At 47.0% G+C, this 18,820-nt stretch overlaps 1 protein-coding gene across 2 annotated transcripts in view; it reads left to right on the top strand.

The window, feature by feature from the left end:
- Positions 1–18,820, top strand: part of LOC134608798 (uncharacterized) — a 162,077-nt gene that overhangs the window by 126,308 nt on the left and 16,949 nt on the right. For both annotated transcript variants that reach the window (XM_063451905.1, XM_063451906.1), the window contains exons 4-6: positions 67–206; positions 2,617–2,739; positions 13,063–13,161. In XM_063451905.1, the coding sequence (XP_063307975.1) occupies positions 67–206; positions 2,617–2,739; positions 13,063–13,161 (362 nt within the window). The remainder of the gene's footprint in view (positions 1–66; positions 207–2,616; positions 2,740–13,062; positions 13,162–18,820) is intronic.

Here is an 18,820-nt window from a genome sequence, read left to right as displayed (position 1 = left end):
TTTGATTTTGAAAACATGTAAATTTGATTTGGACGTAAAAAAGTATTCATGTGTATTTCTTTACAGGCTTTCAAAGTTTTGTCGAACTTGTAGATCAACGATCAGCAAGAAAAACGTACAAGTGCACACTTTGTGGCGTCTCCGCTTTGGGAAACAGCAACATCATTTACCATTTCCTTGGTATTAAGCACAGAAAACGTTATATTGTACGTATTAAACTATTATCCTTTTTAATTTAAGTTGTTTGCAGAACAGCCAGCTAAATAACTTAATTAAAACTGTTACATGTGCTATTGCTCACATGTTGTCCAATTTTTATTACTGTTTGAACCACCATATGTACTGATAACAAGAATATGAGAAGAGTACTTCACTAGTACTTGCCTTACAACATAGTTTAAACCTTAAAATGCACATGTAATGTTACAATTGCATTTACTGTATTAAAGAGACACTCAAGTACCAATATAACTAGATCTTAAAGGATCAGTATAGTGTCAGGAAAACAAAGCGGTTTTCCTGACACTATAGTGCCCTGAGGGTGCCCCCACCCTCAGGGTCCCCCTCCTGTGGTGCTGAAGGGGTTAAAACCCCTTCATCCACTTACCTTTATCCAGCGCCGGGCTCCCTCGGCGCTGGTGACCTCTCCTCCCCCGCCGACGTCCGCTCCCGCATCTGAGTTCAGCGGAACCGAATGCGCATGCGTGGCAGTGCCACGCCCGCATTTAAAGTGTCCATAGGAAAGCATTTCTAAATGCTTTCCTATGGGCGCTCTGCGCGATGGAGGCGGAATCCGCCCCAGCGTGGCAGATGCGCTTTTAGTGGCTGTCTTGAAGACTGAAACTGCTATGTTTGCATCTGAAGGGTTAAAACCTGAGGGACCTGGCACCCAGACCACTTCATTGAGCTGAAGTGGTCTGGGTGACTATAGTGTCCCTTTAATATATTTATTTTGTTGCAAAGACCCTGTCTCTGAAGTCTGTCAAATGTAAGTATTGCTGTTTATGAAAATGGCTAATTTTACATTTGTCACAAAAAATGCCTCTAGTGGCTGTCAAACAGCCAAGCAGGCACTTCCTCATGAATATTTTCAAAAAGTCTCAGAAAATAAGATGGCTGAGCATGGTGATTGTTCCATGTGCACTGTTAATATCCAATGTTTCTCTATGAAAAGCATTGAATTAAACCTAAGAACATAATCTAGTTGAAGGAGGAGAAACTGCACAGGATTTTAGCAGCTTTTTGTTTGTAAATAAGGAATACTGTAATATTAAAATGAAATATATTTTTTTTTAAGTTCAAAGTGTTCCTTTATGAGTACAATTTCATCTGTGTTATTTTCGCCTTCTCCATGGAAAATGATTGTCCATGTTTAGTTTTAGTTTAAAATGTCAGCTTAAATATTTATGTCAAAAAGATAAAGGATTCCGCACTCTCCAGGTTTTTTTTTCTTCTTTTTTTTTTTTTTTTATGAACACACTAGACTGGAATAATGCATAATCCATGTAATTTATTAAAGGGACACTATAGTCACCTGAACAACTTTAGCTTAATGAGGTAGTTCAGGTGAGAACTATAGCTCCCTGCAGCCTTTCTCAAGTAAACACTGTATTTCTGAGAAAATACAGTGTTTACATTGAAAGCTAGGAACACCTCCAGTTGCAGTAACTCAGAGTGAACCAGAGGGACTTCAGAGTTGATGGAGGCATAATATGCCTCCATCCACTCACATCTGCTGTCAGCAGAGCACAGGGCAGCACTGTGCACAGCATCATGTGATTCAGTATCTCCTCCCTCTGCATGCAGACACTGAACTTTCCTCATAGAGATTCATTGATTCAATTCATCTCTATGAGGAGATGCTGATTGGCCAGGGCTGTGTTTGAATCATGCTGGCTCTGCCTCTTTGTCAGTCCCAGCCAATCCTATGGGGAAGCACTGTGATTGGATCAGGCTACCACATGTCAGCAGACTGCTAGTTTGCAGCTTCAGGCATGAATACAGTAAGATCTTTACTATATTTATGGAGGCATGAGGGGCCCAGGGGGGCTAGATGGTGGTGCTAACACTATAGGGTCAGGAATACATGTTTGTGTTGCTGACCCTAAAGTGATCCATTAAAGCAGACAAAATCTATAAAACCTACCAAATAAAATAAATCATATAGTTTCCATATTTGATGTAACTTCCAGAATTTGCATTAGTTTGTAAGTGATCTCTTATCACACCATGAGGTGGCTGAATCCTCTCTGCCTATTCTGGAGCTCCCTATTATTCATAGTGTTGAATTTATCCCACAAACCTTTGCTGACAGACATAAGGTATGTATCCTGTATATTCCATTTAAAAGCGCATGAGGTAATGCTAGAAGCAGTCAGCACAGCTACCACTGAAGCAGTTACCAGGTCTTGCTACAGGTACAAAGCAGCACGTTTATATAATAGGTAACATTGCAACACTGAACACTTAGTGATCAGTGATGGTGGAATATAATTTATCTGGTTATAGAACTAGTTATTTTTGTCCAGAAAATCAATCAAAGTTGTGATAAGAACAGTCTGCACATGCAGCATATACCATTCCTAGGTTGCTTCTTATATCTGCTTTGTGTTGTAGGCGATGAAGTATCCAAATTTGCTGAAATATATATCTTCGTCCAAGAAGAAAGCTTCCAAAAAAGACAACTTTACATTTGTAGAAAAAAAAATAGAGATGTTAGAAGGTACATGTAAGTTCATGGTAAGTGTTTACATGTATAATTACTTCTAATATCACATCTGTATTTGTTTCCTTTTTATTTTTAAATACAGTTTGCATAGCTTAAAGCACAACATTCTTCCATTTGTAGCTATGAGCGTCCGCAGGAATTTTTCCACGGGGGGAAGGGAGGGCATAATTATAATTACATCCATGCTTGGCCTTTTTTGACAGTGTCATGAAGGGGAGGGGCATAGTCATTATCACATAAAGCCAGGGTGAATAGTGTTTTCACACCTATGGTGTCAGGAATTCATGTATGTATTCCTGACATTAGTGTTCCTTTAATCAAATTAAAGGAACATTCAGGTCATCATAACAACTTTTTCTAAATGAAAATGCTATGATGCCAGGAAGCCCCTGGGTGCTTTCTTTCCTTTAAGGGGTTAAACCGCTCTCAAATGGTTTAACCCCAAAGACTTCCTCCACCTCCAGATCTCCAGCTCGCTCAATGGTATTCGGCTTCTGAAATGAAGTGTCAGGAAGTGCAGATTGACATCAGGCGTGGGTGCCACTGATTGGCTAGAGTCAGTTGAAAGTCTAAGCCAATCGCTTCCCAGGTCCTTAAATTTTTTTTACTTTTTTATGAATGGGAGCTACTGATAGAGCTACTGCTTAGAGTCCCAGCTGACCTCTCTAGCCAATCAGCGACACCCCTACCCAACGGTACCTGGGGAGATGAGAAGGTCCAAAGTTTTCCTGCCAGGCCCAGGTTCCAAAGCCCTATGCTGTGGTGTCCAGAATAAAGTGGAGGGATCACTTCACTTGTCCTTCCTGCTCAAATCTCCTTTTCTTCTTCTTCATTTGACACAGTCTTCTTACTCTTCTGACACTGTCTTCGCTCCTTTACCATTCTGCTTCTTTTGTACCGGTCTGCTCATTTCTCTTTCTGATCCCTTTCTCTCATTGCAAACTCTTTCTGCTCCCTCCTCTACTTTACCTTTGTGCTCCTTGCTGCCCCTTCCAGCTCCTTGCTGTCCCTTCCTGCTCATTTCTGTTCCTTCTCCTGCTTTACCTTCCTGCTCATAGCTGCCCTTTCTGCTCCTTCTCCTACTTTACCTTTGTGCTCCTTCTGATTCTTTCTGCTCCTTCTGTCCCTTTCTGCTTCTTGCAGACGCTTCCTGCTCCTGCTCATTGCTTTTTTTTTTTTTTTTTTTTTGACAATCTTTATTTTTCTTTTATTGAAGCGAGACAAGTACATGTATTACAGCTCAACTGGTTTCGGTATTGGTAATACAGTAAAATACATGGCCTCATAGTCAATGATAACAATCAACATGAAGGCTTAATTTATTCTATATAGCGTAAACATGGCAATAAACGTTTGTTAATGTAATGTTGTGGCTCTAAACTCGTCTCATTCTTGGGTTATATTACAGTAAGTTACATGTCAGCCTGTAAGTAATGGCACTATTCAATGAGCAGGCTGCAATTGCTCCATACAGTGTAAGCATAACAGTAAACAATTGCTAGTATGCAGTTGAGGAGTTAAACTTGCCACATTCTTGGTGTCTAATCAGTATCAACTAATAACTTTATCGTGCATGAACTGTAGCTCGGTTACGGGAAGGCCTTTTCTTTCTGAGTTTTAAGTTCTTTTTTGGGGGGGGGATGATGGTGTTTCTTTGTAGACTGACTGATTTGGGGGGGCGGGGTAGGACCTGAATGGGGGGTTGCAATACCTTGAGTAGGTTGGAAAGGGTTTATGGGTATTTGGAACAACAGCTTTGTGAGGACTGTTTAGTGCTGTGTTAGCGTGGCTGTGGTTAGAGGTATTGTTGGGTCTACAGGTCTATGTTGTCGTATCTATTGCTCCTGTGTGGACCAGTGGTTGTCTTTTTCTGTTGGTGGACGTTCTGCGCTATTTAGTGTTTTGTGGGTTATCTGCCTGTCGGTTGGGTGTTCGGTAATTTACTGTGTCCTCCCTGAGGAAGCGCGTTGTTTCGTTACTTTGGGTGTCAGCGGCTAACTACTGATTGGTTCTGTTAGCGTTCTGGGGGACACACACACGCCTGGCTCGTTTATTGCGGGGTTGGGTACAGGGGTACTTCCTCCCCCAGCTTCTCCTCCGGGGGTTCCCGCCTGCGCGGTTCCCCAGGTTATAAATTCGTTCCATGGGTACCAGGTCAGAGCGCACTTATCCGAGCGTCCCTGCAGGTGAAACTGTCATCATTTCTATATTATGTATATCCTCTACCCTGTCTACCCATTGCCGGAAGGTGGGTGCATCCGCGTGCTTCCACTAAAAGTGATTTCGCTGCTGTAAGTAGGTGTATGGTGAGACTTTTTTTGTATGCCTGTAGTGGAGTGTGTGTGTGGTTTAGGAGCATTGTCAGGGGTTGGAGCGGTAGGTCGTTGGCCGTGATCTCTCTGATCTTGTGGTTTATCATACACCAGTATGGGGCTATCCGTGGGCACGTCCGCCAAATTTGTATCCCTGTGCCCACATCTGTTCCACACCTCCAACAGTCGTCCGAGATCAATTCGTGTACATGGTGGAGGATGTCTAGGGTCCTGTTTCATAGTTGCATTCTTGGTATGTCGAGCTAATGGATCCCTTGTGTGCCAGCGTGAAGATCTTCTCCCATTCTGGAGGTAGTGGCATTCCTCCAGCGTCGTCTGTCTATGATCTGGCATCCGGTCTGTGATTGGTTTGAGTCCGTGCCTGCACTCCACTGGTGCATGTATATCCAGCCAGTCCCCTGGAAGTTCTTTAAGGCGGCGGGGTGCAACCCCCCTGCCACCCTTGGATTGTGCGTAATAGGTGTGAGTGGGTTAGGTGAGGTAGTGAGTTGCTTGGAGTACCGGATCCCACACCAAGTCCTGAGGGTTGCGTCAATCATGGGGTTGCCCGTGCGTGTCTCCTGGTATTTGAGCCCCCCCAGCTAAAGCATGGCTAGGATCTTCTGCGCTTGGTGGGTTTCCATCTGCACCCACTGCTATTAGGGGTGGCGTGCCAGTCGACCAGTCGGTGCAAGTGGGATGCATGGTAATACGTGAGAATAGACGGTAAGCCTGCTCCCCCTCACTCTATGGTCTCTCTGTACTCGCGTGGGCCGGTGGTTCCAGACGAAGAGGCGGATCACTGTCGTCAGGGTGCGGAAGAAGGACTGCAGGATGACCGTGGGGACCGTCTGGAAGAGATGTAGAAAACGGGGCAGCAGGTTCATCTTAACTGCGCTGATGCGGCCGAACCAAGTGAGGTATTGTGGGGTCCACCGCCGCATGTCGGCTTGTAGGGCCGCTAGGAGGGGTACAAAATTCTGTTGGTACAGTTGTGCAAGGTTCTCCAGTAGCCACACACCCTGGTATCGGACTGTGCACAGCTTGAACGGGAAATGTGCGCTGAGGTGTGGGTTCAGGCTTTTGCTCCGGGAGAGCAGCATGGCCTCAGATTTCGACAGATTCAGCTTTATATTAGAAACCGCACCGTAGCCCCTGAACGCCTCCAACAGGTTGGGGAGCGAGATCCTTGGCTGCTCCAGGAAGAACAGCATGTCATCCGCATAGGTGGTCACCCGGTGTTCGCAGCCGGCCATGCGGTACCCCGTAATACCCCCGTCCCATCTGACCGCCTCCAGAAAGGGTTCGAGAGCGAGGGCAAACAGGAGGGGACGGCCCTGGTGAGTGCTGTTGTGGATGGAGAATGGCCTCGACAGGGCGCCGTTGATGCGAATACGGGCAGTTGGGGTTGTGTAGAGTGCTGCCACCCACGCGCGGATGTTCTGACCGAATCCAATGTGTCATAGCGTCTCCGCCATGAACCTGGTCGAAGGCTTTTTTGGCATCGGTGGAGAGGAGGACGATTTCATGTCCCCCTGTGTTGGTCGCATGGATGATGTTGAGGGCTCGCATGGTGTTGTCCCTAGCCTGTCTCCCTGGTACGAAGCCGACCTGGTCTGGGTGCATCAAGTCCTCGAGAAACCCTAATTGCCATGGCTTTGGCAAAGAGCTTCAGGTCGGCATTGAGCGGCGATAACTGGAGCAGTTGGTGAGGTCCTTGCCCTCCTTGGGGATGACCGTGACTACCGCGCTGAGCATATCCGTCGGGTGAGTTCAGTCCAGTCAGGAGTTTCGGCAGTAGAATATCCCGAAAGGCACATATGTATTGTAACGACTGGGTACCTCCGTTAATGGATGCTCCTAGCGCTTCCTGATGACTCCAAGCACTCTGGCAGACACCACAATCACCGAATCCGAGAAACCTTTAAATTTCTCCCAAGCATATGAATGCTGTAGACCATTGAATAGGAACCATACGAATAGGCTTGTACTCCTAGCAGTCAACTGGAACAGCATGCAATAAATCCTTCCCCCCAATAATGAGACGACACATCACTTTGAGGGTAAAACAGGAACTCTGGGCTGGCTCATCCAGCCTGGCTTTTATTACACTTGTACACTTACAGGCCACACCCAGGGGGAGGCATAAAATAACCAGTCAGATACATGGTACAACCCACACATCCCCTCCCCTCAGATAACCAGTTAACATAATTATACAGCCAGGAAAACTGCAGTTTTTATACATGTGCTATAACTTTAAATCCATACATCTTCCTAAAAACTACATATTTAGAATCAGCACACTTTAAACATAAACCCTTCCAAAAATCAGCCAAATCCCTCCAGTGGATCAAAAGTTAGCTGGAGGTCCCTTTATGACCGACCGCAAGCACAATTTCCTGCCCAAAACAGTTCCATAGATTTGGGCTGTGCGGTCGGTCAATTTCATGCGAAAAAACGACTAAGTCCCATTTCGAACGGAACTTAGTCTCTGGAGCTGCAAGTTCAGTATGGAAGAAGGTAAGGGTCAGCGGTGTTCGGCAAAATGTGTAGCCGATTTCAGTTCCACAGAATCTTTAGCATACACCGCTGACCGCGTTCGACTGAACAAAGATGGCCGCCGCCACGTGCAATTAACCGGCAGTAACCTCACAGCCTGGGAGGTAAATTGCCTGCACACTTTAGCTTCTGGGTGGTCTGCCTGTGTGGTACTTGGTTCAGTAAGCCCTATATACTGAACCAAGTGGGGGAAAGCCAGGGGCAAGTTATTTTACAGGTCTGGGGACATAGTCTTAAAGGGACATTGTTCACCAAAGTTACAAGATGTCCACAGACGGTTCTTAAAGGGCCATACACACCAAATAAAAGTCCAGACATTTTCAGGGGCCATAGTCTTAAAGGGTATTGTTACCCAAAGTCTCAATATGTCCCCAGACAGTTCTTAAAGGGCCAGCAGCAGTACAATAAAATACCATTCACTGTGCTTAAAGGGCCAGCAGTCGCACAATAGAATACAATATGCCCCAAATAATCCAGGGGCCATAGTCAGCCGGTAGGAGGCGGGCAAACAGGCTTCTCCAGGGCCCAGTGGCGAGGTTGGTTTCGCCACATGTATGATAACGGCAGACCATCTGGACCTGGGGCACGGTGGGGTTTAGTACGTTTCATTGCGTTGGCAAGCTCTTCGATAGTCAAGGGATATTCCAGCTCCTCAGCAGACTCGGGGGACAGTTTTCGGGCGACATGTCGCTCGAGGTATTCCGCAATCCGGCGTGCGCGTTGTTGTGCGGTCGTCGTTCGTGTGGGTTGCGTTTGGTTATACAAGTCCGAATACTATTCCCGGAATCCCTCTAGTACGCCTTCCGGGACTTCACGTCACCGGTGTGTGGTCTGAGTCAGTCATGATCCCTATGTCCGCGTCTAAGAGAAGGGTTAAGTACTCTTGTGCCATGAGTATGTAATCAATCCGACTGTAGTGTGAGTGAACTGCTGAGTAATATGTGTAGTCACGAGCGTCTGGATGCACCCCCCTGGATGCAATCTACTAGCCCCAGCTTCCTCAGTGAGCAATGGGAAGGGACCTTACTCACTCCCCTGGATGTGTCTAGGTGTGGGTCTATTGGGACATTCAGGTCCCCGGTGACTATGAGCAAGCCTTCCCTGAACGTCTCCAGCTTAGTCAGTGTCCGAGACAGAAAGACATGTGTATTGTTGGGGCAGTATAAGCATGCAAATGTATATGTGTGGTCTGCAATAGTGCCCTTGATGAAGAAGTACCTCCCCTTGGGATCAATTAGTGTTGCCGAGCAAAGGAAAGGGGTTGTGTGGGAAAACAGGATTACTACTCCTGCCCGTTTGGTTTCTGGGTGGTTGCGTAGTAAAATTGCGAAGCGATTATTTTCTAATTTAGGTGCATCTTGGCCTTTAAAACGTGTCTCCTGCAGGAACGCTACGGACACCCTCCCCGACCACAGCCTTTTAAGTAGGTGCGACCGTTTTTCAGGGACATTGAGTCCGTGGAAGTTGTTGTACCAGTATGTAAGCTCCCTCCCGGCATCCTGTGTTCCCCCAGGGCGTCTTGTCTCATGACCCGGCCCCATGTGCAGCCCCATGCGGTGCACTGGGGTCAAGCATTGCGAGCTGCATAGGGTGCCAAGGGTATGGAGATCTGCGCAGCATCACAATAAAACATGTTAGTACACAATTCCCGTGTCCCCCTCCCTCCAAACGCCAATCCCGCCACTGCTCAGCTCGCCCTGTAACCAGCGTGTGGGGGGAGGCATGTAAACAGATGTCAAATGTTCGGTGTCACAGACTCTTTTACGTGGTGTTAATACAGGGTGGGAAGGCTCCTGTGCTCATGGAGTGGCATCCCAGCCCGTTCCCCTCCCAAACCCCGAGTTCTCTTTGCATCTGTTTGTCAAAGTGCTTCTGGAGGAACCCAGTGGTCGTCTCACCCCTTCAAGACCCGACCATGTATCCTTACCCTTCCCAACCTAAGGGGGGGCGCCCATGGACTATCAGTGCTGGGGGTGGGTAGGGGAGGGGGGAAAATCATATAACACATACCCCAGCCATGGAACTCGTGCAGCCCGGATCCCGGTGGTGTGAGTTGTTCGACAGGTGTTAGGGCAGGGCCCAAGGCCTCCAGCGACAGGGCCTGCGGGCCCCCCTCGTTGCAGTCTCGGGTCTGCCCGCAGGTTGTGAGCCACCATGTTAAGGCCTGTGGGCCTTTGAAGATCCAGTTTGGGATCGTCACCGCGGGGAGGCCGGTTGCCCTAAGAAAGCAGGGGACATCGTTGGGCCATCGGATGACATGACAAACGTTGTCCACTCTGGCCTGCAAGCTTAACGGGAACCCCCATTTGTATTGTATCCTCTTTTCTGTAGCATTTGGGTGAGCGGGCACAGGGCTCCGGGCATTCAGTGTTATGGTTGAAAGGTCTTGGTATAAAGAGATGTCTTGGTATAAAGAGTGATGTTTTGCTGCGCTCTTGAGGCCTGCATGATGGACTCTTTCAGCGGGAATGACATTAGGTGGCAGATGACGTCTCTGGGTTGGCCATCACTCCTTGGGGCCCTCAGAGCTCGGTGTGCCCGCTCTATGCCAAAGTCAGGTGGGGTGTTGTCCGCTAGCAGTTGAGCAAATAGGAGCTCCCCCAGCTCTTCGCCTTCAGCCTCTGGCATACCTCTAATCCGGATATTGTTCCGGTGGCCTCTGTTGTCGAGATCTTCGACCTGGCGGCGTAAATCTACTAGGATATTGCCTTGCCGCGAGGTCGGAGGCCTGCTGATGTTGGCCGGTCTGCAATCTTTCGACCTCTATGTCATCGACTCTTTGTTAAAGGGCTGGAGGTCATTCCGAACTGCTGTGATCTCTTCGTATATTATGGACCAGACACCATTTCTTTTTTTTATCGGCACGTGTCAGCATGCTTGCGGTGATCGCCGCTATGTCTGCCGAAATCTTGGAGGGTGTGCCACCCTGTGTTGATCCTCCGGGCGAACCCACCCTGCTTACTGAGCCTGGGGAGTAGGATGTCTATATGTCCGCTTCCCCGGAGCTGCGGAGACCATGTGGCGTGGACCGGTAACCGTCCATAGGACCGGGCTGTAGGCGTGTAGCGGTAGTAGTCACCGGCCCAGGTGTAGCTGGACGTTTAGTCTTCCCCATTAGGGCGATTAGAAGTGCTGTGATAGCGAGCTTTACGGGTTGGGGCCTAGGAGCACGAGCAACGTGCGTCCTACTCAGGCCACGCCCCCTTCCTGCTCATTTCTATTCCTTTTTGCTCCTTTTCCTACTTTACCTACCTTTGCGCTCCTTCTGCCCCTGCTAGCTCATTGCTGCTCCTTTTTACTCCTTGCTGCCCTTTCCAGCTCCTTGCTGGCCCTTTCTGCTCCTTGTTCTACTTTACCTTTGTGCTCCTTCTGATTAGTTCTGCTTCTTTACCCCTGTGCTCCTTGCTGACCCTTTCTGCTCCTTGCTGACCCTTTCTGCTCCTTGCTGACCCTTTCTGCTCCTTGCTGACCCTTTCTGCTCCTTGCTGACCCTTTCTGCTCCTTGCTGACCCTTTCTGCTCCTTGCTGACCCTTTCTGCTCCTTGCTGACCCTTTCTGCTCCTTGCCGCCCCTTCCTGTCCCTTTCTGCTCCTTGCTGCCCCTTCCTGCTCATTTGTATTCCTTTCTGCTGCTCCTCCTACTTTACCTTTGTGGTCCTCCTGCCCTCTTCTACTCCATGTTGCCCTTTCCAGCTCCTTACTGTGCTCCTTCTTCTACTTTACCTTTGTGCTCCTTCTGATTCTTTCTGCTTCTTTACATTTGTGCTCCTTTTGTCCATTCCTGCTCCTTGCTGACCCTTCCTGCTCTTTCCTGCTCCTTACTGACCCTTCCTGCTCATTTCTGTTCCTTTCTGCTCCTTCTCCTACTTTACCTTTGTGTTCCTTCTGCCCATTTCTGCCCTTTCCAGTTTCTTGTGGGCCCTTTGTGCTCCTTCTGTCCTTGCTGACTTTCTGCTCCTTGCAGACCTTTCCGGTCTGCTCCTTGCAGGCCCTTCCTGCTAATTTCAGTTCCTTTCTGTTCCTTCTCCTATTTTACCATCCTGCACCTGCAGTGCCGTTTTCCTGGCACTGCAGGTACCCTCTCCCTCCCACCTCCCATCCCTTCAGGTCACTTACCTGAGACCCCGCCGGTGGTTTCGGGTCGGCGTCGCTCCTCCCAGTAATTATGTCAGCTGGTGGGCGAGACTGATCCCACCCGCCGGCTGAGGAAACCTAATGCGCATGCGCGGCATCGCCGCGCACGCGCATTAGGTCTTCCCATAGGAAAGCATTGAAAAATATTTTCAATGCTTTCCTATGGGGAATTGAGCGACGCTGGAGGTCCTTCCACAGCGTGAGGATGTCCAGCGACGTTCTAGCAAAGAAGATCTTTGCTATGAAGCAGGAAGTGCCCTCTAGTGGCTGTCTAGTAGACAGCCACTAGAGGTGGAGTTAACCCTGCAATGTAATTATTGCAGTTTATGAAAAAACTAGACCACTCCAATGGGCAGAAGTAGTCTGGGTGCCTGGAGTGTCCCTTTAAGGACTGAAATCCTTCAGCGCCCGCAAGGTCCCCTTGTTTAAGAAAGCATATGTACAGGCCCGTATAAAGTTTGCCAATGAACATCTGTTTGATTCAGTGGAGAACTGGGTGAAAGTGTTGTGGTCAGATGAGCGCAAAATCAAGCTCTTTGGCATCAACTCAACTCGCCGTGTTTGGAGGAGGAGGAATGCTGCCTATGACCCCAAGAACACCATCTCCACTGTCAAACATGGAGGTGGAAACATTATGCTTTAGGGATGTTTTTTCTGCTAAGGGGACAGGACAACTGCATCGCATAAAAGGAACAATGGACGGGGCCATGTACTGTCAAATCTTGGGTGAGAACCACCTTCCATCAGCCAGGACATTGAAAATGGGTTGTGGATGGGTATTCCAGCCTGTCTCTCAAAAATATAGACTGATCATTCTGTCTCTCAAAAATATAGACTGATCATTTCATTATCAGTGGGCAAACGTTCAAAATCAGCAAGGGATCAAATATGTTTTTTCTCACTCTATATATAAAATAGCAGGAATGAAATTTAGCGAATTTTCTTATTGCAAAGGTGGGTATCCAATCACAGTACCATGCTTTAACTCACCAAGCTCTCTATAATATCCCTACCCAGAATCCATTGCAGTAGTGAGAGCACTGTTAAAGTGAGATTTCTGTGGGAAAAAGCAAGTCTCATGGCTTGACTAGTGTGTGTATTTGTGTTTAGAAATTTATTAACTATCCACTTACTTAAAGTCTTAAAGTGTAAGGGGTTTTCATCCACACTTTTTTTTTTTACCCCACCACAACTATTTTGGTATATATAGACAGACCCAAATAACAAACATCCATTGACACACAACGCTAACACTCATAATACCATTTGCAGATTTAATATTCTTCCCTTACTTTTAGCAGTTTTCTTTTTTTTTTTTCAATCTTAGAACATTGCTACAATACTTTCAAAAGAGCCTACATCGCCTATGACATGGCCCAAGAGTCAAGCTATGCAGGCATCCCAAATTAAGGCTGAACCTGGTGTAGTAAGTTGATAACCTCTTATATTCCAAAGTATGACTGTTCCTTGTTTTAGAATTAGGTTGACTCATGCTCTATATTTAACAAATATATGTCTGTGAGGTATGAATAATATTAGGGGCAGGATAAGTAGGGCTATTCTGGCAAAAAAAAGTATTTTATTAAACCGGGAAATTGCCTGCCCAAATCCAAAAAATGGAAATCCATATGCATTTAATTTGTTTTTGTTTTTTGTTTTTGGGGTATATGCACGAAGGGCGTGCAAATCCCACCCAGACTTTTTGTTGCAGCCCAATCAGACTTCCCAGTGCAGCTTAATGAGCAGTCAGACAAGACTGAGTGCGGGGACAAGATAATTCTAACAGAGCATGGTCTGTGGGGACTGATTTACCAGTGGGTGCCTGCCTTGGCTTTCAGGCAGTTCCCGAGAAGCGGTTTGCAGGTGAGTATTTTGGAGCTTCCGGGCATTAAAGCCGTTATGGCGTTGAATGCCTCCAAAACTGCTTAAAAGCCCATTATATTGTGGATGGCATGGAACGCCTTAACAGCGTTATGGGGTTAATTAGAGACAGCATAAGATCCTGGGAGTCTGTGCATATGTATCTCTCCCCTGCAGCTGTGCATTGCTTTAGACCGTAAACCCACTGATCGCAACACCCTTCTGTTGGCCTCTAGTTTCCACCCCCAATATTTTAAGGATTCTTTACCGATCTCCCAATTCATGAGTGTTCCGATATAACAGTGAACCAGACACCCGAGATGTACAATTGCAAGAAATGTGAAAGGGGTTACTATCTATGTACTGTTCAGACCGCAAGAGCCTGAGCAGCAGAATTAAATTACGTGTGTGTGTATATATTTATATATAATGAGATTACATAAATAATTGCATAAATGAACACATAGACTTTAAATTGTACATGTATATTTATGTAATATTTTTACATAATTATGTGACTTTACTAGTTACAGTTTGAAGGACCTGCCTGACAACTCAGAAGGGTCCTGAAAATGTCATTTTCAAGTCCTATATTTATCCCTGTAACTTTCCAAAACACCATAAAACCTGGATATGGGGATACGGTTTTACTGTCTCTGAACACAAATGAGTGTTTTAAAGCAGTAAAATGTATCATAATGATGATGACATACATGAAACTAAAAAAAATGCAAAAATCAAATATGAACACAAACTTTGGCCAGGTTTTGTGACTAAGTGGCTACTAAAAAAAAGACTGGACATAACCAATTTGGAACACCCTGGGTTGTCTTATTCTATGCCATGATATGCCATGATGGGAGTAATTTTCATTCCTGGGCTACCATATGGTCTCCAAGGCAACATAACCAATCTGGCAAAGACGTAAATAGGAAAGTCTTATATTTGACCCTGTAACTTTCTAAAACACAATAAATCCTGGACATGAGGGTACTGTTGTACTTGTGAAATGTATAATGCTGATGATATCATCAGTGAAAGGGCAGTTTATTTATGAAAAATACAAAAAACAAATATGAATGCTAACTTTGGCCAGTGTTTTGTCACTTATTGGCTACTAAAAAAAGACTGGACATATTACCCATTTTGAATACCCTGGGTTGTCTACTTTTTCGAATGGTATGCCATGTTGGGGGTAATTTTTATTCCTTTGCTGCTATATGGTCTCAAAGGCAACATGACCAATCGGGTAAATTTATATGTGTAAAAGCAGGAAAGGGGAAAACCCTGAAGTTTCCTAAACCCTATAAAACCTGTATATGGGGGATACTTTTGTACTCGTGAGACATCACTGAACACACGTGTATTCTATTGCAGTAAAAGCTAACAGTTTTATGATATTCACAGTTAAAATGTCACGCAGAACTAAGAAAATAATATACACTTACACTGTTTTAGTTTTAATTCATATACAATTATTTTTCATATATAGATATATTTAATGTGAAATGCAAGCCCTGCTTCTTCTTAACACAATGATATATAATAAGTGTGGGTGCATTTAATATGAAAGAGGTGAATTATGGTTGGACAAACATATAGCACAAATTTCAGGTTTTGTTTTGATCAGAAAGTGTTCAAGGGGTTAAGGATGCCAACTGCTCCCTGAAGCAGTAGAGGTGCCAAACACACCTTCTCTCTGTTCCCTTACTTAATGGCGTCGCTGGGGGGGGGGGGGGGCAGAGGGGGCCATGGCCCCCCCTACATCATGCTGGGCCCCCCCAAATGCCAGCAACCTGGCCATGTGTTTAAATTCTATTTCCTCGGGCTGTAACAGTGTGTGACCGAGAGAATGCAGGGCAGAGCAGCTGGAACAGGGCTGGGGGCTGTCTGTGGCCGGAGGGAGCACTGACAGGCTCCCCGGCACAGGCCCTGTCCCCAAACGAAGCCCCACCTCGCACACAAGCCCCGCCGTTAAGCAGCAGCCCATGCTGCTGCTGGAAAGCATGGAAGATGGCTGCCTGACCACCAGCAACAGGCTCCAGTGACAGGTAGGTTTGTGTGTGTGTGTGTGTGTGTGTGTGTCTGTCTGCTAGTGAGGAAGCTTGTTTGTGTGTGTATGGACTCAGCAGTCTGTGTGTGTGTGTATGGACTCAGCAGTCTGTGTGTCTGTGTGTGTATGGACTCAGCAGTCTGTGTGTCTGTGTGTGTATGGACTCAGCAGTCTGTGTGTCTGTGTGTGTATGGACTCAGCAGTCTGTGTGTGTGTGGACTCAGCAGTCTGTGTGTGTGTATGGACTCAGCAGTCTGTGTGTGTGTGTGGACTCAGCAGTCTGTGTGTGTGTGTGGACTCAGCAGTCTGTGTGTGTGTGTGGACTCAGCAGTCTGTGTGTGTGTGTGGACTCAGCAGTCTGTGTGTGTGTGTGGACTCAGCAGTCTGTGTGTGTGTGTGGACTCAGCAGTCTGTGTGTGTGTGTGGACTCAGCAGTCTGTGTGTGTGCACTCAGCAGTCTGTGTGTGTGTGTGTGGACTCTGCAGTCTGTGTCTGTGTGTGTGTGGACTCAGCAGTCTGTGTCTGTGTGTGTGGACTCAGCAGTCTGTGTCTGTGTGTGTGGACTCAGCAGTCTGTGTCTGTGTGTGTGGACTCAGCAGTCTGCGTCTGTGTGTGTGTGTGGACTCAGCAGTCTGCGTCTGTGTGTGTGTGTGGACTCGGCAGTCTGCGTCTGTGTGTGTGTGTGGACTCAGCAGTCTGCGTCTGTGTGTGTGTGTGGACTCAGCAGTCTGCGTCTGTGTGTGTGTGTGGACTCAGCAGTCTGTGTGTGTGTGGACTCAGCAGTCTATGTGTGTGTGCACTCAGCAGTCTGTGTGTGTGTGTGTGGACTCAGCAGTCTGTGTCTGTGTGTGTGGACTCAGCAGTCTGTGTCTGTGTGTGTGGACTCAGCAGTCTGCGCCTGTGTGTGTGTGTGGACTCAGCAGTCTGCGCCTGTGTGTGTGTGTGGACTCAGCAGTCTGCGTCTGTGTGTGTGTGTGGACTCAGCAGTCTGCGTCTGTGTGTGTGTGTGTGGACTCGGCAGTCTGCGTCTGTGTGTGTGTGTATGGACTCGGCAGTCTGTGTGTGTGTGTGTATGGACTCAGCAGTCTGTGTGTGTGTGTGTGTGTGTGTGTGTGTGTGTGTGTATATATATATATGGACTCAGCAGTCTGTGTGTGTGTGTGTATGTGTGTGGACTCAGCAGCAGGACCGCCATGAGGGCATGACAACCATAACGGTTGTCATGGGCCTGGGGGGCCGAACTACTCTGGCAGTCCGAGCCCCACATTCCTTATGTGCACTTAGATATATATATATATATATATATATATATATATATAAATAGTGATTTTTGCTATATATATGTGCACAGAGGGCCCCCTGCTACCTGTACAGAGGGGGCCCAGCAGCACACTCTGTCCTCCTTTCCAGCTGTTCTCTGTCTAACTTCCCTACGCCCTGCGGTCGCCAGCGCGTTGCCATGGCAACGCTCCGCACAGCACGCAGACCTGTCTCGCGAGAGTTAGTCAGAGAGGAGCTGGAAATGAAGACAGTGTGTGCTGCTGGGCCCCCTCTTCAATGTAATGCGGCTGGCTCGCTCCACCATGCCACTGGACCACCAGGGAATGCGATCTCCCCCCCTCCCTGGCACGGTAAGAATCAGGGAGGGGGGAAAAAAATTGAAATATACACAAATAAATAAAAAAAATACTCCCCTCCCCCCTATTTTACACACACACACTGCATCCTTACAAGTACACACTCTGCACTACACACACACTACATTCACTAAACACACACTATATTCACTAAACACTCTGCACTACACACACACACTACATTCACTAAACACACTCTGCACTACACATACTCACACTACATTCACTATAGACTCTCTGCACTCACTACAAACACTACATTCACTAAACACACTTTGCACTACACACACACTGCATTCACTTTACACACGTTGCACTCACTACAAACACACTACATTTACTAAACACACTTTGCACTCACTACAAACACACTACATTCACTACAAACACACTACATGCTCTATACACACTACATTTACTATGCACACTACATCCACTGCAAAAACATACACTCTGCATTCACTATACACACACCTACATTCACTGCACACACACTCTGCATCTAATGCATGCATACAAACATTACATACATTACACAAAACCTACAATCTGCATCCACTATACACAATGCATCCATGACACACATACCGCATCCACTACACACATTCTACATCCACTATACACACTGCATCCATGACACACATTCTACATCCACTATACACACACACACACTTCATCCTTGTGGGCAGACTCGGGGCTGGCCCTGGGGGCCCAGATCTTGAGCTGTCAGGGGCCCTAAAATTTCTGATGGCAGCCCTGCTCAGCAGTCTGTGTGTGTGTGTGTGTGTGTGTATGGACTCAGCAGTCTGTGTGTGTGTGTGTGTGTATGGACTCAGCAGTCTGTGTGTGTGTGTGTATGGACTCAGCAGTCTGTGTGTGTGTGTGTATGGACTCAGCAGTCTGTGTGTGTGTGTGTGTGTGTGTGTGTATGGACTCAGCAGTCTGTGTGTGTGTATGAACTCAGCAGTCTGTATGGAATCAGCAATGTGTGTGTATGGACTCAGCAGTGTGTGTGTGTGTATGGATTCAGCAGTATGTGTGTGTGTGTATGACTCAGCAGTCTGTGTGTGTGTCTGTGTGTGTGTATGTATGGACTCAGCAGTCTGTGTGTCTGTGTGTGTTTGTATGGACTCAGCAGTCTGTGTGTGTATGGACTCAGCAGTCTGTGTGTGTATGGACTCAGCAGTCTGTGTGTGTATGGACTCAGCAGTCTGTGTGTGTATGGACTCAGCAGTCTGTGTGTGTGTGTGTGTGTATGGACTCGGTGTGTGTGTCTCTCTGTGCAGTCTCTCTGCAGTCTCTCTTAGCAGTCTGTGTGTCTGTGTGTGTATGGACTCTGCAGTCTGTGTGTATATGTGTGTGTGTGTGTGTGTGTGTGTATATGGACTCAGCAGCCTATGTGTGTATGGACTCAGCAGTCTGTGTGTGTGTGTGTGTGTATGGACTCAGCAGTCTGTGTGTGTGTGTATGGACTCAGCAGTCTGTGTGTGTGTGTGTATGGACGCAGCAGTCTGCGTATGTGTGTGTGTCTCTCT

Source organism: Pelobates fuscus, chromosome 4, assembly GCF_036172605.1.
Source record: "Pelobates fuscus isolate aPelFus1 chromosome 4, aPelFus1.pri, whole genome shotgun sequence".
In the NCBI taxonomy this organism is placed as follows: domain Eukaryota; kingdom Metazoa; phylum Chordata; class Amphibia; order Anura; family Pelobatidae; genus Pelobates; species Pelobates fuscus.
This window is presented reverse-complemented; position numbering and strand designations above follow the sequence as displayed.